The following is a 24,062-nucleotide window of genomic DNA, read 5'->3' as shown; positions in this document are numbered from 1 at the left end:
ATAGCATGGAGGTAGGGCTTTTGCCTTGCGTGCAGAAGAACGGTGGTTCGAATCCTGGCATCCCATATGGTTCTCTGAGCTTGCCAGGAGTGATTTCTGAGTATAGAGCCAGAAGTAACTTCCGAGCACTTCCAGTTGTGACCCCAAAACCAAATATATACTATATATATAAAATCAAATATATATGGAGAGGGAGAATAACAAATACTATAGACTGATATTCATGGAATTTGTTAAGAGTCCCAAAAGCAGACAAATGGTTCAATTCTTGTTTGCTTGTTTTGGGGGGAGTTCTTCCTGACTTGCCTTTACCTGGTGGTGCTCAGTTGTTACTCCTGGCTCTGCACTCTTGGCAAACTAGAGGGACCATATGGGTTCAGATGTCCAGTTTCAAAACTGGGTTTACCATGTGCAAGGCAAACACCCTACCTACCGTACTACTGCTTAGGCTCCAAGACAAACACTTCAGTTCTGTGAGATGACATCATAACCCAAGAGAAGAAAGCCTATGCCACTGGGTAGTGAGTCCACCAGTATCTACTTCAACAGAACTCCTGGTCACTCATCATGTAAATATACTTGCTTAGAGCATAAGAAAGAGCAATTTGCTCTATTTTTAAAACTTATCAGTGAATCTCTATGTCATTTGAGTCTATGTCAATGTGTCTTCATAAGCTTTTAATTTCATTCAAGCAGCATTTTATTGAATTTTTATGTCTGATTTTTCCTAGTACTGTGAACTATTACTAGTAGTTATACTCTCTACACACTAATTTCTACTTACCAAAAAATAGCACTAATTACTTGCAAAAACAGGAGGACATAAAAGATAGACTTTTGATTCATTCAATTTATTTTGTAAATTAATTACCACTGATTCACTATAGATGCCATGTTAAATTGACCAGCTAACAACACTTTTTTAAAAAAAAGTTGTAACATATAGAACTACAGGGGCCAAAGAGATAGCACAGTGGGGAGGGCATTTGCCTTGCATGGGGCCAACCTGGATTCAATCCCCAGCATCCCATAAATTCTCCAGAGCCCACCAGGATTAATTCCTGAGCACAGAGCCAGGAAAAGACCCTTGAACACCACGGGGTATTGCCCCAAATAAAAAGAAAACAACAAACAAAATAAATACTATAAAACACAGAGCTACATAAAACCATACAATTTTAAACAGTGCTCTCACCATGTCCAACTGCCCTTTTAAAAAATAAGGAAATCACACACACACACACACACACACACACACACACAAAAGGCAGATAAAGAAACAAAACAAATACAAGTTAAAGGCTTTGATCAGGCCTAACTTTCAAAGCAAGCCAAAAATAAGTCACAGCTGGGATTCTCCTAGGTATGGAAACTGCCAACAAGGAATTAATACTAGATTATTTTTGTACCATAAATTTATTCTCATAATCATGTAATAAACAAAATAAATATGAGACAAAAGCATGAGTCAGGCCAAAAAATATTTTGAAAACACACAGACACACACAGACACACACACACACACACAAACTGAGGTAGTACAAGTTGAAAGAACATAACATCCTCCCTCAAATCAGTTATATGTGCCTTAGAAAAATAAACCATTTATATATACTAGTTTCAAACTCAAACAAAAGAAAAACAACCTGTCATTTATAGAATTAATTTATTTAGGCTTTTCTTTTTTCTAATTTTGTTGTTATGCCTGGTGGTGCTGAGAGGCTACTCCGGGTTCAGAGCTTGGGGTGGGGGGTGTTACTTCTGGTGGCACTGGAAGATAAACAGGCCTACTGCCTGCAAAGCATGTACTCAACCCGTGGGCTATCTCTTAGGGCCATGATTGAAGATTTTTCAAATATCTTTATCTTGGGCCTTCTCATATCATATATCACCCTTTCTCCTATTCCCTCTAAATATCTCCCAGGCTGATAGCATCTACACAGGAATTTGCCCAGGAGGACAAAAGTGTGAACACAGTGGTAGAGTAGATTGCAGTGACAAATCTGCAAACTAAGCCCTGCAGGCCAAAGCCCACCCCAGGTTCTATTTTATAAATAGTTTAATTTCAACAACAACACCACCACCACACCCATATCTATTCAATTATTGACTTGCTGCTTTATCCTCTACAATATAACAAAAGCTTAAGTATCTACTATTCTACTATTAAGCCTATTACAGGTTTCCTGATTCCTGATTTAGAGAATGAGGTTTGGAGAACATTTACAAATACTGTGAAAAAAGAGGACAATGTTCAGGGGAAAAATATGTTAATAAGTGATATTTTAATAGCTTCTCACAACTGACCACTACTGAGTCCAAAGAAATGTTTTTTTTTTTTAGCTGTGGCATGTATTAGGTTATGTATGATAGAGGCAGTTATACAGAAAAGTGAATAGACTGGAATCCCACCAATGTTCCTAGATCACATTATAAAATGTTTCTTAACCTGTTGTCACTGACAGCTTATCATTTCATTGCATTAAGAAAATTATGAAATATTTCCCTATATTTGATTTATTCCTTCATGGCCCCTGAATCAAGATGAAGCTAGATATGGACTTGTCATGGTTAAGGATATGGTGCATGACAAAAATTAAGTGATCAAATATAATCACCTATAGAAACAATTTACTCACATAAACATTAGCAGGAGCAAAAGAATAAGAGTATAGATGGGATTAAAGAACTAACAAGAAGAAATAGAGCAGGAGAGATAGCATGGAGGTAGGGTGTTTGCCTTGCATGCAGAAGGATGGTGGTTTGAATCCCGGCATCCCAGATGATCCCCCAAGCCTGCCAGGAGTGATTTTTTGAGTGCAGAACCCGTATGACCACCCTCCAAATAAAAATAATAATAATAATAAGAAATACAACAAAACTGACCTGAGTTCTGTTAAAAGCCACGCGTGCAAATACTGCCTGGGAGATTCCTGCTCGTTTCAGTTCATCTCGTACCCACTGGTAGATTTCGGAAGACACCTCAGTGTTAGTTGAAACCTGTTGCTCCAAAGGCTTGTTCATAGATCTACTCACAGGGGGAGGATGGTTCAAGTATTGTTGGTTTAAGGACTGCTGGGCTAATAGTCTATTCACTGCATATTGTTGGTTGAGAAGCTGAGCCATCACCAGCTGCTGATTGACCAACTGAGGACTTATGGGCGTTGACACAAGCCCGGGGTGCAGGTTTGGAAGAGGGGTCCGGACAGAGGGCTGGCTGCCGTGGGAGAGTTGCGCGGGGGATGGAGGCTGCTCAGCTGTGTTCCCTGGGACCGGCTGCTGGCCAAAGTTGACATGGTTGGCACCTTGCTGGGATAGCTCTGAAAGACTATCCATCTCAACTACAGCAGACAGAAAGTAAAAGTATGTTAAGCCAACGATATTAGGTAGCAACAAGAATTTTTTTTATTGTTTTTGAGATAAACAATAGGCACAAAGATTCAATTAAACTAAGAAAATTTCAAGATGGAACTCAACTGGCTGTTTTCACTTTCCTCTTCTGTATAATTCCATAAACTTTGGACATGGAGCAAGACTTCTGTTCTAATTTTATAATGTGATTTAGACTTATGGTATAAAAACAATAACTATTTTCCCAATTCTATATCATTAGTTTTAGGATTAAACTATTACTCATTCTCAGTATTATTATCCTAAGAAGACTTAAACAATATTACTTTAAAAATACTTTTTTAGGGGCCGGAGAAACAGTACAATGAGTAGTGAATGCAGTTGACACTCAGGTCAGATTCCTGATATAGCTACAGTTTTGCCAAGAGTAATTTCTGAGTATAGAGCCAGGAGCATCAGATGTGGCCTGAAAATGAAAACTAAGAACAAATAAAAAAAAATTTTTTTTTGGCTTTTGGGTCACACCCAGCAGTGCTCAGGGATTATTCCTGGCTCTATACTCAGAAATCGCCCCTGGCAGGCATAGGGGACCATATGGAATGCTGGGATTCAAGAACCACCGTCCTTCTGCATGGAAGGCAAACGCCTTACCTCTATGCTATCTCATCGGCCCCAGTTTTTTTCTTTTTTTTTGGGGGGGTCACACCTGGCAGCGCTCAGGGGTTACTCCTGGCTATATGCTCAGAAATCGCCCCTGGCAGACTCGGGGACCATAGGGGATGCCGGGATTTGAACCACTATCCTTCTGCATGCAAGGCAATTTTTAAATAAAAATAGCTTTTTAGAAAGGTCGGAGAGATAGCATGGAGGTAGGGCATTTGGCTTGCATGTAGAAGGATGGTGGTTTGAATCCCGGCATCCCATATGGTCCCCCGAGCCTGCCAGGAGCAATTTCTGAGCGTAGAGCCAGTAGTAACTCCGGAGTGCTGCCGGGTGTAACCCCTATTACATCCCCCCAAAAAAAGTTTTTTAGGACTGGTATAATTGTACATAGGGTAGGGCACCTAAGGCCAACCCCCAATCCCTGGCAGCTCATATATTCACCTAAGCTTCATCAGAAATAATCTTTAAATGCATTGTGTGGGTATGGCACAACTCTACCCACAAATAGTTTCTCATATAGGGGAATAGCTCAAAGGACTATGAAGAGGGCTGGTAGGCAGAAACTGAAGGCATTCCTTGATCCTTTGATCCTTGGCATTCTCTGGCCTCCACTGAGTATTAGTAGCAGTGGCTCCTACCATTAAGCCCAAGTCAGGAGCTAATCCCTGCACTATGGATTGTGGCCCTAAACAAACAAATCTAGCTTTTAGAATAAGGCACTTGTTCAATGGCCACTAGAAAGAGTTGAGCTGAGACATAACATGCAATAGTAAGTTTATACAAATATTTTCTTCCTTATATACATTTGCAGGTATTTTCCTAAATAAAAATTTTAAAAGAAAATTAGTTATCTGCTAAATTTTTACCAAGCTATGAAACCAAAGTAAATCATTAAAATAAACAAATAGTGAAAGTTATAATAAACGAAAGCATATTAAGCAATGTGCTATGCATCATATATGAACTGTTTCAATTCATTCTAGTCAACATGGGCAGGGGTCTATCTACAAATATTTCAAAGAAGGAAGTAAAATAATTTATTGAATCATAAGCCAGAATTACTACTAAGATCCAACTATCTCTTGAAGAAGTAATGGTTTGACCAGATAGATGCTAATGACATTCTTTCAGGGGAGACATGCAACGTTTTTCATGTACAATGATATCAGAGTCATGACTTTGCAGTTTGTATGCCTTCATACAATGAGTGCTCTTCTCCCTTGGTTAGATCCTTTGTGAACACTGGGTAAGGATTAGCTCTAAATATGTCATTTGTTTTAATGCGGGAAGTAAAAGACTGGTTGGATACTCCTAAGCACTATTCTTTCCATGTGTTCACAGGTGAGTCTTTCCAACAGCACAACATGCTTCCCAAGTATAAACAGGGGCTTGATTTTAATCATTTCTCTTTTCATTAAATATTCACATTTTCTATTTAGAGGAACTTACATTGCTATAATCATTGATAAATGCAAATATAACTAATAATTGGGGAAGAAACCTTCCATTTCTACAAGTGATGTCAGCCCATGTGGGCCATTCAGAGAGAATAGTAATTCAAGAAATTATTCCAAAAATGATGCATTTTCTTCATTACAGCTCTAAGCTATAAAAAGCAAAGAATCTGTTTGGTAGATGGATCATTTTCTTGAAATATTAAAAGCTAAAAGATGCTCAAAATTCAGGTTCCGTTGTCTTTTAAAACCTTAAGGAAAAGTTATTGTTGTTGCTATTAAATGAATGTAATGGAAGTAAATACAAATAGCTTTATTGGGGGATGGAGAATACCCATGAGACCCAAAGCCTCTTCTGGCAATCCTTAAGTCAATCCAGTCTGCAATTTATTAAGGGTTTGCGATATTAAAATTTCTATTTTGCAGTGATAGGGATTGCTCTAGGGCCACTATGGGTGGTACAGAAGGTGAGGAATAGGTTGGTGGTTCTTTGGCTAACACTATGCAAGGAGAAGATGTGGTTTCAGGGATCAAACTGGGGCTGGCCACTTGTAAGACACGCACCTTAACACCTGTACTCTCTCCAGCCTTTAGAAATAGATTTAAAAGAGGACCTAATGCTTTGTATATTGAACATCACATTCCAATTTAATTTTAGATACATGATTTGACAAATTAAAAGATGTGGAAAAGATGATAGAAGTTAAAACACTAACCTTCATCAAAGTGTATACTTTGGATACACTAACAAACTCAACAGAAAGAGAATATGATCATAATCTGAATATTTCGGTACAATAAACAACAGTTATCTGGCTTCTACATTGCTGAAAATTTTAATGTTTTCCCTATGTAATAATTATTGATCTAAAGTTACTGTTAAGACGTAAGGCTCTATTGGAAAGAAAAATTTAGAAACAATGCAAATATTTACTATTTTTTTCTCTAAAACATAAAAGCATGTCTTATCTCTGGGAATAATCACAGCTAATATTAGTTATTCAAGGCCTGGTTAGGTCTTCACTGAGATGTTAAAAATGTGACAGCTCCCCTCCTCACGCCTCGATTTCCTGCATGTCTGACAACCAAGTCAGTTTGGCTGATTTAAACACAAACATTTATTGAATTTAATTATCTCATTATACTCAGACCCACTCCCCACCCTCAAAGAAACCGTCTAAATTGATCTCTAATTGGGCAATCAAAAGACCTGGCTTTAGATGTGACTTTGATAAACCCCCAATGACATATAATGGTATGTAGCCACCGTTGCAATGATTTTTTGCTTACCCATCATATCTTTTGTCTTCTTGAAATGTTTGTACCACCTTCCAAATTCTTGACATTTTGCTGCTGAGACATTTGCATAGTAAGTGCTGTTCACAATGGAAGAAATCATACTCTGCATGAAGAGGCGGGGGGGGGGGAGAAACACACACATTTGTAATACATAGTGGTACAAGATGGAACACAGACATGATTTAAATCGTAGAAACTTTTTTTATTTAATTTAATCAACATTTTTTGTTTCATACTTTTGCCTAACGCCTTGACTTCCTGTAATTCATTAACCATCAAATGCTTATTCAAGTAGAAAGCAACAATAGCTCACTGAGACCACAGATTTTGTTCTACTATCTGTGGAATCTCCACCAATGTCATCTATTCTTAGCCTGATAAATTTTCATCAGACCTGAAAAATTCAGAATCATGAAGATTACTTTATAATTGTAATCCATAATAAATGCTACTTGGAGGCTTATTGACTACTCTCTACATCGTGGCTACTAAAATGAGGCCTAAAAATCAGAAATATTAGTATCATTTGGAAGCTTTTTAGAAATGGGAGACCTCGGGGCCGAATCCAGAATGGACCTCAATTCAATACCCGGCATCCCATATGGTCCCCCAAGCCAGGAGCGAATTCTGAGTGCATAAGTAGGAATAACTCCTGAGCGTCACCGGGTGTGGCCCAAAAATAAAAAAAGAAATTAAAAAAAAAACAAACAACAGGGGACCCTCAGGCCCTCCCCCAGACTTAATTAATCATCATCTACCTTTACTAAAATCACCAATGATTTAAGCATATATTAAAGTTTGGAAAATTTCACTTGAATTTTCCACTTGTAAATTGAGCTGTATCAATACTGTTCAGATATTCACTGATGATGTTTAAGAGGAAAAACTAATCAGAGATCCTTAAACATAATAAAAACATACCTTGCAATTCTACTGCTATCTTTATAATAAAGTTTGAGTTAGTTCTAAACCAATCATAACAATTTGAAACATATATTTAATGCTCGGTAATTTCTCAAGGATGCTACAGCAAAGGGCCTGCCTTATCATGTAACTTCATCCTGACTATAGTCAATACTTTCACATTAAGAAAATGAAGGGGCCGGAGTGGTGGCACAGGGCAGAAGGCATCTGCCTTGTGCAAGCTAGCCTAGGACAGACTGTGGTTCGATCCCCTGTGTCCAATATGGTCCTCCAAGCCAGGGGTGATTTCTGAGCACAAAGCCAGGAGTAAGCCCTATGCATCACTGGGTGTGGCCCAAAAACAAACAAACAGAAAAGAAGACCTTAATTTTAATGTATTACTAACACACACTGTTTTGTTTTCAACCTCCACCTAACTGTGATCAGGGCCTACTCCTAAATTCTGTGCACAAGAATTACTCCTGGTGGTGCTTGGGAAACCACATGTGCTGCTCATAAGGGTCAGCAACATGCAAGGCAAGTGGTTTAATCTATGTACTATTACCCAGTTCAGACTTAAAAAGAAAACAAAAGGGGCCCTGAGAGATAGCACAGCGGCGTTTGCCTTGCAAGCAGCTGATCCAGGACCAAAGGTGGTTGGTTCGAATCCCTGTGTCCCATATGGTCCCCCGTGCCTGCCAGGAGCTATTTCTGAGCAGACAGCCAGGAGTAACTCTGAGCACCGCCGGGTGTGGCCCAAAAACCAAAAAAAAAAAAAAAAAAAAAAAAAAAAAAAGAAAACAAAAAAAAAAAAAAAAAACAAAATACAAAGTCCACTAATTTCAATAAAGTGCTTTGTTGCAAAGTTTTGGTTATGGCAATTTCGGAAACTTAACTTATAGTTACTTTTAACCACTCATATCCTCTACTTGTGCTAAAATTAATTTCTTATTGAGTTAGAAATTAAAGCACCAATCCACAGCTCCTTCCCCACTCCTATGTGCAGAAATATGAGAAGTTACATTTCAGACTTCAGTTAGTGCCTGGTGAAATAATTTACAGAAGGCAGCATTGTCTGGACGTCAGTGAACAACCAGAAAAGCCAGTTTGGGAACAAATTTTTATTTCATTATCTTCTTTAGGCTACTTCTAATTGAAAGTTCTTTTGGTTACTATTGACTCTCCTAATACCTATTATCAATGTTCATTTGATAACATGCACACATTCCAGTAATATGTAAATCTTGGCGATCTTTGAAGAACTTCCAATGAAGGATAAGCTAGAGCTGCATTATTTATGTAAAACATGGCTATCTTTCCTTGAAGCCTGTGACACATCTTTTCTTATGACACTTTCTACTTATAGTCATTTTCACATTTTATTTCTCTAAAAAGACATGCTTAATGTGCTCCGGCTGTTCTGCCATTAATCCAGTAACTTGCAATTTTACTAAGAGCCTCCCTCAGTTCAGAGTACAAAAAGATACTTAGCAAGGTTGCCAAAACCAGATCCAGTTAACAATAAGTCAGCTTCAATCACAATTACTCTATTGTAATAATGGATCAATAAATTCAGACACTAATAAAACTACTAAAACCACTGACAGATAATGGTGATTGCACAAATGGATGACAGTTGATGTTCTTCCACTTTAGTCCAATTTAAAAAAAAATACTCTTATACCAAGACATTCCAGTTGTATCTTAAAAGCTCATTTATCAGTACATAGCTTTTGTGTAGTTTTCTGAAAAGCTTAATTTTCAGAGATGAACAGAACATCTAAGTTTGTTATAGTTTTCAACATCTTTTCTTCAGTTTTTTTTCTTTTGTTTTTTTATTCATAATAATAATTTTTATTTTGACCAAAGTGGATTTTTTTTTACTTATTAAGTGCCTAGTTAGTAGTAGGGATAAAAAAGGCAAATAAAACAGACCCTCTTCTATCAAGAAATTTGCCATGATTTTTATCAAGAAAGTTTAGGAAGGTAGATGTTTAGATAAAGCATTTCAATTTAAAGTGATTCAGCATACTCAAAGAGAAAAAATACATATATGGGAAAAGGAAGAATACTATGTATATGTGTAAAAATATGAAATATTTTTATAAAACTAGCACCCATATGTAGTGGTGCTATGTACTTCATTATTATCCATATGTGGGAAATAATATCCATATGTGCATGATCGTCAAAACCTCCCCTGCCCTTGTTTAATCCTAATCTGGGAGGCTTTGTCCTTAAGTGACTTTTTGGATAGACTACTGTCAACTGTTAAGTACTTTGAGAACTCAAAGTAAATATTAGCTTAAGAAAAACAAAACAAAAGGCTTATAATCTATAGGTTAGGATGATGACAAAGCAACTGTTTTTTGCTGCGTGTAGATCCCATTTTTATTTGGGGAAGCACTGAGAAATATTTCATAATTCAGGAAAAAGAGGGTCGCCTCTATTTTTATTAGAAGAATATATGATAGTTCATACCATTGAACTGTTCAAGTGGCTGCTTCATGAGGGTTTTTGTTTTATTCGTGTGTGTGTGTGTGTGTGTGTGTGTGTGTGTGTGTGTGTGTGTGTGTGTGTGTGTGTGTGTGTGTGTGTGTACGCACGCATGCAACAGGGTCTCCCAAGCAGTGTTCAGGAAATTCAAGGGCACCACCTAACTGGGCCACCATGCAATGCTGCTTATGCTCTACAGTTCCAGGGACACCAAGACCCCCTGGTACTCCAGAGCTGCACCAGTGCAGAAACTAAACCTGGATCCAGAGTTGCCAGGCACTCCCCTCAATTTCTATACTACATTCCAGCCTTGCAGAATTTTTAAAATTATGGTGAAATTCTTATCAAATATTTAGTCATGGTGTCTGACTAAACTAGTCAGTCTTAAGGACAGTGATGAGTGCGTTCAGAATCTTGTGAGACACGTCACATTTAAAAGGTCAACTTCAAAATCATAAGCCTAAGTTTAGAAATATAAAGAAATTCCTAGTAAAACTTCAAATAATAGTAAGTACAGAATGTTGATATTTTCCTGAAGGGGCAAAGATGGTCAAAGGGTAGGTACATTTTTAGGGAGACACTTGAGATTTCTATTAATCCAAACAAGACTAAGCTGGGAGTGCATGAAGATCTGCAAATCTGGGGCTATGAATTATTTTCACCCCTAATGCCTGGCATATATTAAGTATGCACAAAATGTTCACTTGATGAACTAGTAAAATTGCATTCAATAATAAGATCTATGTTGCACAATGGTGATGAGATCTCAGTTAAGCGGATTCACAGTATCATGATTCCCTATAATAACTGGGGATGCGGGCACGACTCACTTTATGGAGTAGAGTATTTGGCCAGTTTCCTTTCATGTATTTAGCATGTATTTATTGAACACCTAGAGTATGGCCAAGTACCAGGGATCTAACTTTAGCAATGCTGTTACAGAGATATATATGTAAGTAAAATAATGGGATGTAATTAAGGACAGAGTTGAAGAAAACACACCAAGTATGGGCTTAAGAAATGTGGAATGCGGGGCCGGGAAGGTGGCGCTAGAGGTAAGGTGTCTGCCTTACAAGCGCTAGCCAAGGAACGGACCGCGGTTCGATCCCCCGGCGTCCCATATGGTCCCCCCAAGCCAGGGGCGATTTCTGAGCACATAGCCAGGAGTAACCCCTGAGTGTCAAACGGGTGTGGCCCAAAAACCAAAAAAAAAAAAAAAAAAAAAAGAAATGTGGAATGCTATGAAATCCTCTACTCCCTCCTTACTTGGCTTTTATTATATGATCACATTTCAGATCAGTCAAAAGACTTAATTTCAAATGACAGGAGAGTATCAGGTAAATCTTTCAAATGATATTTTCAAGTTAAATAAATATTCTGATGAAGACTGAAGTGTGTAATAATTAAGCGATGAGGTTGAAGTCAGGTCAAAGATGACTAAGAAAAATAAAGAATCCTTGTCTTTGCTTCAATATAATGCTCTGGTGTTATTTGGAGAAACTGGGCTATCTAGGTGGCTAATATCTGGACACATAGAACTCGCTGCCGTGATGGGGTGGGAGCACGCCATTTCCAGCCTCAGCTGCTCCTCTTTCAATATACATTCCCAGTATCTCTTCAAGCCTCTCCATAATGTCACAAACATCCTGCATACAGCATATCAAAAGCATCTGACCTGTTTATTTTAGATGACACTATGAGACTTGGGCCTTATCTTGACATACCTGGGCTCATCAAAGGACTAAGCAATATAAGGTAATCAGGAAAAGGTCACTGAAATAAACCATGACTACAAAGAAAAATCCTCACCCCCCCCCCCAATACACACCCTTAGGGGCAAAGGTAGTGAAGGTTTGTCACATGCCTCTTTTTGGTCCCTCACTGTTAGCTGTCACCACTGAACTCAAGAGTCTAAAGAACCTTTGTTCATCAATTTGCAAGAGATCCTTTCTCAGGTTTTGCAAATACATCCACACAGATGTCTCGGAAGTTGCCGAGCTCGGTGGTTATGTTATTCCAATTCTCTTTCCGTGTCTATTTATACGCGCTCTCCCAAGCACTTTGAAAAAGGCAGAACTCGGATCACAAGTTTTCTAATTCAGTGGCCGGTGTGTGTAAAACATTAATGCTCAAGGAATAAAATCATCAGACTGACAACACCGTTTGTGAATCCCAAATTCAAATGCTACACTGTACACATATCAATGAACAGGCCACAGCTTCCAGCATGGGGAAATACAATTTGAAAGTCGGCAGAAATTGGCTATGGCTCTCCATAACCTCGGCATGACACAATATTCTCATCCTAGGAGCCAAGTTGTAAGCTTTTCTAAGATCCATAAAGCACATGTTCTACTCCCTATGAAGAGCTTCGGTTCTTTCTGAGAGTCTGCTGAAGTTCCGATCTGAAAGGATGCCATCTTCACAGAAACCCCAGCACTCTAGAATGATACCATCTGCCACAGGCTGAGCTTCCTTTTCAGCCAAATACATTATTTATAACCTTTCTAATTGTGAAAAGGTAAGGGTGGAATTTTTCTAACGGCTGACATAGATATAGTTAGAACATTCTGAACCTTTGCTCTAAAATACCGCAGAACTCTAAATTTGAAAAGCAAAACTAAACAAATGAAATCCACACAGAGTTGGCTGAGGTTATGTAATTTTTTTTTCAAAATATTATATGCTTTCAAATCCCTCCTAGAAAATGACACACATTATAGGAAATACAACACATTCAGGAACTGTAGGGAGAGTTTTATTTTTCTATTTGGTCACCTAAGTAGCCAAAGAAGAGGTTTTGGATGAAAGGCCTTTTGGGGGAAAAAGGTTTATCCAACTGGGGAAGGCAGTGATTTGATTTACCCTTAAAATTGCTTTGTTGTGCCTTTAACAACAACAACAAAAAAACCCACCCAAAAACAATGCTAATCAGGTTATTCAATCATTTAAACCAAAACTGTTCATGCTTTTCTGCCAAATCAACCAACCACAGCAAAATCTGTTATCTCTGATTGCTCAGCTTCCAGTCAAAAAAAAAAAAAAAAACAGTTAACCCCCACTATACCAAAAGTTTTCCAAAATACCCTCAAAGCTTTGTAAGCTCAAGGAGAATAAAGAGAAAGCCATGTCATTTTTAAAGGGTAATTGGAGTGCTGTACTGCATTTACAGATTACATTACAATATACTCTAATAAACTAAACAGCCTGTACCAGAAGCCAGAAACTCCCTAGCATTTCATATAATCTCCATACTGGTTTTTTGTGCTGGATTTTTTTTTTTAATGAAGGACTATGATACCATGATCAAAACTTACTAAAGACTTGCTGATGATTTAACTCAGGTGGGAGGAGGTAACCATAACATGTACAAAATGGTGGTTCACCCATGTTGAAAGCTTTCAAGCTTCATCAGCAGAGAGGGCAAAGGCTACACCCTCTTATTTACACAATTATCTAAATACGATTAAACAGCTGATGGACAAATATTAAACTGGAAAATGTATAGTCATTTCAGCTTAATGTAATCCTCTTTCTGTAAACACCCAAGATGATTTTTTTTCAACCAGAACAGTCCTGACATCTCATAAGCCTAAGGGTGAATAGCAAGAGATTGTTTTTGATAGTTATAAATATTCAAAAGACATGCAGACCATCTGCTTTCATAATACAGGTAAAGCAAGACTGAAATGGTGACTGCTGTATAAAAATGATTCTTTTAACAAAGTCTTCCTCTCCTCGAAAACTATAAAGACAGATGTCAAAAACTGTTTACACAGAGCAATCAGGAGCGTGCAAAATGTAATATTCCTTTTACACACAGTGCTTGCTAAAGAGATTTTTTTTTCTTTTTCTTCCCATCTGTGTGTTGCAACACATTTCTACAAGTTAAAAACATTTTTTTCAAACAGAGATCTCATGAATACCCAAAAACATGCTATCTGGTTTCTGAATGCTAATTAATTTCAACTAAGGAATCTGAATATCTTTTTCTGTAGGAAGAAGTGTATGTTTTGAATTGGAATACCCTGGGGAGACTGTAAGAGAAATAGTCTCACACAGGTTTTATTCTGTATCTAAGGTGATTTTGATGGACCCATGTTACCTCTAGTATGTATTGACTCTAGCCATGCCTTAAATGAAAGCACATCACTGAATGTTTTAAGCAAAAAGTCTCAAATAATTGTTTTCTAAAGTAAGTGTCTGCACATGTATATAAAGAAACCTTTAACTTCTCTGTCAATAGCGCGATGCAGAAGGCCCTACAGTTAATTTTCAAGACTGGAACACTAATCTTCACAGTAACCTTTTTATGTATTGTATTAATGGCACAGAGGCATTAAGCACCTTTTTTATAATTTTCAATAAAATGAGCATTTACTGAACAATCTGTCAAAGTGCTGGCTCTCTATTCTTTCCTATTTTTTGAAAAATAAAACTTTATCCACCCTAATGTTCTTTCTAACCATAGCCTGCTTTTCACAGAAGTTATTCACATGTGTGCAGAAACTCAAAGGTCAAACTCTAATTTTAGGCCAAACTGAATCAAGTTCTACATTCAACTATCATTTTAAAAGGGGTTCTTGGTAAATGGGGGTTTTGTTTCATCTCAAAGCATATCAAATACATATCAAGTAAGCTCTAAAAGAATTACAGGAGATGGTGGCATGGAACAAATTTGTTCAAAATTAACAGGTAGTTCCCATCTGGTATTTGGATATGGGAAAGAAAGGAAATGGTTTTCAATTTACGAGAAGCAAATGGAAAAATTTCTAAGTATAATATTTTGTTTGTATTTGTTATTCTCCAAATCTTTTCCTCTGTGTTCTCTATTGCTTTCTAAGCTATTCTCATGAGACATACAACTGGGGCATATTTGGAATCTCAATTTGTTGTGAAGAGACTAATCACATCTAAATTTTACTTAAACTTGAGTTGTCATAGTTATGACTTTTGCCATCTTTCTTGATCAATCTCAGTGCCTGACAATGACATTTTCACATAGAGTAATGTATTGCACAACATAGGGAGAATCCATACAAAGTTCCAAAGAAATACAAAAGAAAACATAAGGAGAATACCTTAATTTTTTTTACCACATTTCCTAAGGAGGAAAATGTGATCATTCAAAACAGAGAAATATTATGTATTTAAGTATCCAACTATTCAAGGAGATGTGGATTTGGTTCAAACTTTCATATTATGTTATTTTATGTTAAGTTCTACATATCATCTTTTGAACAGATTCTTTATTCTGTCCTTCAATATAAAAGGACCAAGCTAAATCTGTCTCATTTTACAAGCATCTTCTTAGTCAAATATCATGGACTTAGTGAAGAGCTTAAATAGAAAACATTTTTTAAAAAAGAAAGTTATACTAATACAAACACATGTAATACTTTAAATTAAATGTTTATCTGCAATATAAATGGAACTGAACTAGGTAATTTCCAAAGGTCCATCTAACAACTTAAAATTCTTATTAAATCTATGAGTCTTCTCAAAGAGAGGCCTGATAAGGTCTTCTTTAAGTGACAATAGAAGATTCAACAGTAACATACATTATCTATTCACAGGCACTTACTGTAAAAATGTTTCTTAACTACAGTTTTATTTTCAGAAAGGTTAAGCCCCTTGGTATCTTGCTTTCATATGATAATTTAAATATACTCATCATTATTAAGTTAAACAGAGTTAATCCAAATAGCATTTTCACATGTTTTTAATTAGATAACCTAAAGCCAATGAGTTTTTCTTTAATTTTATGGGAAAATATTGTCTAAGATCCTAAATCTTCAATACATGTACCAAATTATACATTTGAGAGTAATGACTTATTTTTTTTTCCTCTGATGGCCTTTGTGTGGTTAAATCTCCCATGCTCTTTAGTGCTGGAAATCTCTACTATCTATGCTTAAAAGTTGCAGCACAAAAGATGTCAAATTCATGCCATGTTCCAGAGGTCCTAAATAGAATATTCTGAACAGAGTGAAAAGAACTAAGAAAGCGCCAACAATCCATTTTAAAGAAAGTACTAGAATTCGTTTTTGCGTTTTTTTTTTAATTAAGTTTTTTCAAAGATTTTTTTTCTCAAGTGTATTGTTTCTTTATATGAACATTTCTGTTTCTTCAGTGACACTGATCAAAAATTATGGGGAGGGAAGGAGACAAAGAAGTTTTTAGATTTTTATGGGGTCAAAAAACTATCTAGCTATCTCATAAGCTTATAGAGGTTTTTTTTTTTTTACTTAGTAACTTTAGGTTACAAACAAAACTATGAAATAAATTGAGGAGTACAAGGGCCTTGCTCAAATCTTATGCAAGACTTCATAGGAGATAGGGACTAAATCCTGTATCTGATCCCTGAGTTTTATTGGGTATTGTTAGCTGTTAGCCAAGACTTTACATGTCTAACTGATAAAACAATCAGTATCACCTCTGGATTAGATCAGAGAGAAAAACTACAGGAATTTTGCTTATCTCTATCAATATTATAGCATTGCTTTCCAGTTTAGGAGAATACCTTTCAGAGATATGGCAAATGATAAAAATGTGCCAGATGGGTTGTTCATCATTAAATGATGAGTCCTATCTATCAAGGAGATAGATGTGGTATTCTCCAGGCTGAGCTGATGTGAATACAAAGGGTGGACATATCAAGTCCCTAAGGGCCATTCTGGAAAGGAGGAATAGTTATCTACCCTCCCAGCTTTCTTCTAAATACAGGTGATTCTAGCATTTTCACAGGTGACTTTTATACATTATATGCTCATAGCCCTAAATGGAGTCTCCAATGCCAATTGTGGACTTCATAATATCAATTGAAGAATGGACACTGGACATTAGCATGGAGTGGTGCTCACTGCTAGCATTTTTGTGTTGGCAGCATCACTGTTGATATATCAGTTGACTCTGCTATTGAGTTTTTCCCTCTTTATATTTAAATGTGTGAAATGGGGCCGGAGTGATAACATAGCCAGTAGGTCTTTGCCTTGCACACAGCCAGTCTGGGACTGACCCAGGTTTGATTCCTGGCATCCCATATGGTCCTCAAGCCTGCCAGGAGTAATTTCTAGGCACAGAGCCAGGAGTAACCCTAGAGCTGCCGAGTATGACTGCACCCTCCAAATATAAAATGGACACATGAAATTCACATTAAAAACAAATACCTCAAATACACTTAGTGGAGACAAAATTAACAATTCTCAGCCAAGCTAAAAAGTATGTCAATGGGGCCCAGAGAGATAGCACAGTGGTGTTTGCCTTGCAAGCAGCCGATCCAGAACCAAAGGTGGTTGGTTTGAATCCTGGTGTCCCATATGGTCCCCCGTGCCTGCCAGGAGCTATTTCTGAGCAAACAGCCAGGAGTAACCCCTGAGCACTGCCGGGTGTGACCCAAAAAAAAAAAAAAAAAAAAAGTATGTCAATGATTGAAAAAATATTTCAAAATTTTAATATACAAAAATATACTGCTAAAGATTGTACTTACAGTGATGAAGTTAAGTATTTTGTAGTATTATTTTAGATTTAGATCCCTAAATTCCCAAGACTGTTATTTTTGCTTTTAAGCACATACATTTTATCCATTTATCATAAAACGTTATAAAACAAGCAAAAATATTCATATCTCTTAGAAAATATCTTTAAATCTCATTTTAGAGCCATCCAGCAGTGCTCAGAGCTTATTCTTGAGTCTCTATTCAGGAATCACTGCTGGTAGTGCCAAAAAAATATGGAAAAATCATGTATTGTTACAAAAAATTTCAAAAGCAATTTTTCCTTAGTCCAGGATAGCCAGTATAGATAGCTAATTGTGGCCCAACCCATCCCATCAAAAAACAAAACAAACAATAGCAAAAATAAAATCTAAAAATTTAGAACTAAGCAGGAAAGTCATAAACTACTAATCAAATTGACGTAGTATATTGGTTCATGAAATAAATATAGGAAAAGACTCAGTCTACAATATTCTTTTTGTTTATTTTGTTTTGGGACTATACATGGCAGTGGTCAGGGTTTCTCCTGGTGGTACTTAGGGAACCATGTGGACCCAGAGCTTCTGCATGCTGAGAATTCACCATCCCATTGAGCTACCTGTCCCACTAGTTTCTGTTTTGGTTTTGTTTTGGGGCCACACTCGGTCAGCACTCAGGGATTACTTCTGGCCCTGAGCTTAGGAATCACTCCTGGCAGGCTCAGAGTACCAAAATGGATGCCAGGGATCAAACCCAGGTTCGTTCTAAGTCAGCAGCATGCTAGGCAAATGCCCTACTTCTGTGCTATCTCTCCAGATCCTGAACCACTACCCTTAATCAAACATCCAGAGTTCGAAATGTGTGCCCGGATCATAATGATTTCTCTTTTCAAGTCAATTATGTACATACACAGAGAAACTAGTTCACCACAAACCATTCCACAGAATGCATATGGGTACTAAAAAGGATGAAGCCCTGAGTGGGGGCAGAGGTTGAATGAAAGGATACTAGGGATACTAGGGAAAAAAATCAAATCCTGAAGATGCCTCATCTTTAACCACTTTGACATTGTCTAAGGCATATATTGATTTAAATTGCAAAGGGGTTTATTCATGTAAGTTCTGAGTCTTCTCCAATTCTAATTTTACAATATATCAGAACTTTAGAATGCTCCTAAGGGCAATGCTAAAAGTGCTCTTGAAAGCTGTAACTGAGTTAAAACTTAGTCCTTTAATTTTTGCACCTATTAGAACTCAATCTCAGTTGTTTACAAAAGAATAAAGCTTGGATTCAAATCTATGGAGTAGCAAAGTTCCTTGTGCAGAACCCACAAATTCAAAAATCTTCCCCCTACTTCAAAGAGAAACAAGTCATTGTACAAGAGTTACATAAAAACTGGGAGTAAAATTGCTAAAGAAATACACATGAAGTGAGAACGGGGAGGCAGGGATGTACTGAATGGACCACATTAGCTAACAATACCACTAAAATATTTAAAATAGTACAGTGGGTAGAGTACTTTTCTTGCGTGTGGCTAAAGCTAGTTTGAGCCCAGACATACAGAGCCAAGAGTAAGACCTGAGTACCACTGGGTGTGGCCCCCAAACAAATAAATTAAAAATGAAAAAAAAAATTTAAGAAATAAAATACTCAAGTTCCATCAAGGCATCAAACAAAACTGAAATCAAATGGTTCAATGTTAAAATAACTCAGGAGTTAAGACACAGTGTGGGAAATATCTACTGTTGTATTTTATAAAACTAACATTTCTTTTGGTTAGAGTCACACATTTTATTTATCTTGAAAAAATGTTACTAATAAAGCTTTCATCTTTTCTAACTTTCTATCTTTTCTGAATATAGTTATATATGTTTTATGCCTTTAACCCCTTTGAGTAAACTAAGTTAGATTAGCATTTTTATGGGGAAATAGAATGATATAGGATAATCTGTTTTCTTAGAAAGAAGAAAATAAGAAGGAAGATAATGATTATGGAGGATGAAGTTTTAACATAAGAATAAAAGAGAAAAAAAGACAAAAAAAATGCAGTCACTTCTACAATGAAAAATTCGGCAACCTTATAAACTGTCCATGATTAAACTCTGGAACCCATAATAATGATGCATATTAGAACAAAAACACAATCTCACATTTCTGTAGCGCCCTTCATACAAGCATCCCAGGGTGTTTTACAATCATTATGAGTTAAAATTAAAACTGAAGCACATACAATTCCTAATAGAATCATTTTAAAAATGCTAAACAGAACAAATAACTTTTAAGTCTAGATTTAAAAGTCCCAACAGCCAGAGCGTTCCTTCTTTCAATTGGCAATGAGCGGCAGAGCCCAGCTGAGGCGCTCTCCAGTTATGTTAAAGGCTCTCTTATGTTTTTTATACTCAGAGCACGTTATGATCAAGTAGTTTCCGATGAAAGAAGGGAAGAAAAATTGGTTGGGTATAGCTGCCTGTTGAAATTTTTCTGAATTTAAGGATCTGTTTGTTTGAGTTTGCCTGCGACCCAAATCTGACGTAAAAGAAAGCAGGTTTCAAAAGCAAATACATAGAACACTCAACTTGAAATTTAAGTAGGAATGGTAGTGGGGTGAGGAAAGAAAAAAATATTCAAAAGGCACTATCAAATTAGCTCTGTTTTAGTAAGAAAATCAGATGGATTAGCATAATTTGGTTAATTAAAAAAAATAGAAAATAGCTGTTAATAGCTTTCTCTCAAGCTATGTGTACTCCTAAATCTTGGTAGTGTTTATTGTTCTGCAACACCCACCCCCAACCCCCAAAAAGAGGAAATGCTCTCAGTAATTTTCCTTGCATTAATGATCCGGAGGTCAAAGAAAACCTGTTCGATCTAAAACAAAGCACAGGTAAAAAAAAATCTATTAAGTGAAATCAAAGTACTTAGACACTGCTAAGCGTTCTGTAAATTGGCATGGCTTAAATTCTGTTATGTTTTACTATTGTGAAAAGATAGTAGCTATAAAGTATTTTAAATCAATCCATTTTGAGTTAGATGCTTTATTAAATTGGTCTTTTCTGATTAAAAATCTAAAAGATTACACAGAGAAAGCATCATGCTACAGTCAAATTCTTAGGTGACTACATTGGCTGAAAATGTGCTAGGAGGGCTAGAGAGATAGCACAGAGATAGCACAGTGGGTAGGGCATTCCATATGGTCCCCGGAATATCGACAGGAATGATTCCTGAATGTATAACGAGGAGTAACTCCTGAACACTGCCAAGTGTGGCCCAATGAACAAACCAAAAAGAGTGCTAAGTATGATTCGGAAAGGAAATCTTGCAATTGGAGGGGACATTTCTATTATCTATTCTATAATATGAACAAAAAGCAGATGATCTGTCTATACTTAAAAAAAAATGGTACTAGTCTGGAGGAAGGATTTGTTCCCAAAAGGAGGTAGAAAAACTTATTTGGTGTAAATGTCCGTTCACACAACCACCCTATAAAGCTATATATAATGCTACTTCATCATTTCCATTAGGGTTTGACATTAATACAAGTGCTTGAATTGATAAAAAAAAAAAAAGAAACAGTTAGTATAAGATATTTTAGTGCTCAGCAAAGCAGATATTTATGACATTAGATTCTCACAGTCAGTAGGGCAGGGCAGGGTAGGGACTGGGAAAAGTTTTTTCATTTTAAAAAAACAAAGGGAAACTCCTATATGGAGCTTTTCCTCAACCTAAGTGGTATTTTAAAACAAGACTGATATTTCTCTACTTGGGAAGGGGAAAGTGCACTATCCCACTAGCTCATCTCAAACAGAAAACTTTCTATTTTTAAACAGAGCTGCTAGTTATACCCTCATTCATCATATCAGGCCAGAAGATAACTAAGGTCTATAGTTTCAAATAGAGAAATTGAACTGCCCACTGTTTCCAAAGAAAATGCTTAAACACTTTGTGTTGGGTTCGAAACAAAGGGCTTTGGGCTCAGCTTTCCCTTAATGAACCAGATAGATCTGAAAAGTAAAGTGAGAAGAAGATGCCACAAGGCAATTTACATTCAAGCATTCAGGAACACCCCCAAATATCAGATTACCCCAGAAGTCAGATGCAGAAGTCAAAAATCACTCTTTTGTTTTCTAAAACAGGGGCATGAAATTCGGGTACTTTTATCGCATGAGCAACAAAAAATTGGTCAGACCTAAAACCTGAACATGTTACAGATTTTTTTTTTCTGTCAAAACATTCTTGGGGGAAACTTTAGTATTTTACAAAACAAAACCAAAAACCACAAACAGGCCAAGTGATAGTGCTTGCCTTGCCTATGGCCAACATGGATTTAATCCGCAGGACTCTATATGGATCCTGAGTACCCCAGAAATGATCCCTGACTGCAGAACAGCAGTAAGTCTTGTGTACCACCAGGTATGGCCGCAAAACATAAATAACAAAAACAAAGAAGCAAAAAAAAAAAAAAAAACCTATAAAATTCATTTTTAGAAAGGTAACCAATTAAGCAGAGTTCTGCTTAACTAAGAATGCTAGTTTCTCTCTACACCTGCCACAAACGGGAGCTGACTTACTCATTCCATACCTTAAATTCCAAAACTGAAAATGGGCTAGAAAATTATCTACTGCGCAGAATGACAGAAGACTTCGTGATGCATCAATAGCACTAAACGACAGTAAGATAGTATTATTTCAACTCTGAAGATGTGTCACCTTTCTTGCTGCATAGGAAACAAGATGCGTGCCACACAGCGGACTGTCAATACATATTTTTGAATGAATAAATATGGGAATATGTTTCAGAGGTCAGATTCTCATGTGAAAGACAATATATCAAAGCTGATAGCATTATTTGAGCTTTTCAAAAATATGATCTTAGTTAAATAAAATGTCAAGAAAATATAACTCGAGGTGCAGTTAAAAAAATCTGTAACATAATTCATAGGAATTTTTCCCCTGTTGCTCCAGTGTTATGTTTACCTCAGACTAAAAATCAGTTAAACAGTAGTTAAGTGAACTCCTGTGGAAAACATTTTCAAGTTTCAGAGAAACATTATGGTTAAATGCTGAATTCTCAGGGGGGGCAGAGTTGTTTTTTCTTTTAATATTTTTACAATTACCTATATCAGGTATAAGTAATGTCATATATCCTATTATATCTATCCTATGTCATATATCATATTAGACCCTGAGAGGCTATTAGAAAAAGAAACACAAATAATTTTTCTTAGTATTTCTTCCATGTGGAATATTGGAATTTATATTTGTGTATCTTTTGTTATTTGAAAATAAAAATGACAACTGTAATTTTATACAGGACTAAGCTGTGAGACTATTTCTCTTTCGGTGAAAATAAAATTATAAAAACCTTAATGGCTTAAAAATGTCAAAACAGTGATGTGTGTGTAGTTGTCGTAGGGTTAACTATCATATTGAAACCTCTTAGAAAAAAGTACCTAAACATTTTTGAAGTGAGGTATTAGGTTAGAAGTAGTAATTGAATTTTACTTCTGGTACTTTTAACAAAATGAATGTATCCCTGTATCAAACCATATTTATCTGGGACCTAGGTTCAATTTCTAAAACTTGAGGAACAATTAGCATCAAAATAACATTTTATTGTAAGTCAAAATGTTCCCTTTTGAAAATCGCCATTTTATTTCCCAAATCTGTACTCCCCAAATTCTCAGGACCAGGGCTTTCCTGTTCCTGGCTAGATTTTAATATCCCTTCCTTTATTTATCTATTATGATCACTAAAAAGATGCAAAAGTGATCACAAAACACATACAATCTCAGATCTATAATCAACTAAGTTTCTTAAGTCTTAGGGCATTTTACAAAAAGAAACATAAGGTACAAAACACTTCATAAATAAACATTGATCTAGTGAAACATTTGATAGGAAAGCAGTAACAGAAATAAAGGTATAAGTTATAAATCAAATCATATGCATACTTATTCATGGAATTTCTAGCAGTCAGAACAACATTTATAAATAGTATCAAAAACACTATTGTATCAAAAAAGTAAGTATTCATTTTAAAATTAACACTTATTTAAAAATATGGGACCTGTGAGGTGGCGCTAGAGGTAAGGTGTCTGCCTTGCAAGTGCTAGCCAAGGAAGGACAGCCGTTCAATCCCCTGGCGTCCCATATGGTCCCCCCAAGTCAGGGGCAATTTCTGAGCACTTAGCCAGGAGTAACCCTTGAGCATCAAACGGGTGTGACCCGAAATCCACCCCCAAAAAAATATATCACAGGGCAGGAAAGTCTTTTGGGTCAATATTTCAACTTTGACTTCTAAGGACACTGGTTCTTTCAACTTTCAAAGGAGAAGCCTGGAAAAAACATACCCTCTAGTTCTGAGTTCAAGCTAGACATCCACTAAACAAGTATGGAACAAACCTTTTCAGACCTTTGGAAGTAG

General features: G+C 36.6%; 1 protein-coding gene across 2 annotated transcripts in view; it reads right to left on the bottom strand.

The window, feature by feature from the left end:
- Positions 1-24,062, bottom strand: part of SATB1 (SATB homeobox 1) — a 1,007,816-nt gene that overhangs the window by 48,872 nt on the left and 934,882 nt on the right. For both annotated transcript variants that reach the window (XM_049766136.1, XM_049766137.1), the window contains exons 7-8: positions 6,759-6,870; positions 2,887-3,341 (exon numbers count right to left, since the gene is read on the bottom strand). In XM_049766136.1, the coding sequence (XP_049622093.1) occupies positions 2,887-3,341; positions 6,759-6,870 (567 nt within the window). The remainder of the gene's footprint in view (positions 1-2,886; positions 3,342-6,758; positions 6,871-24,062) is intronic.

The sequence above is a fragment of the Suncus etruscus genome, chromosome 20, assembly GCF_024139225.1.
Source record: "Suncus etruscus isolate mSunEtr1 chromosome 20, mSunEtr1.pri.cur, whole genome shotgun sequence".
NCBI classification, from domain to species: Eukaryota; Metazoa; Chordata; class Mammalia; order Eulipotyphla; family Soricidae; genus Suncus; species Suncus etruscus.
The sequence above is the reverse complement of the archived record's forward strand: the minus strand, read 5'-3'. Positions and strand labels throughout refer to the sequence as shown.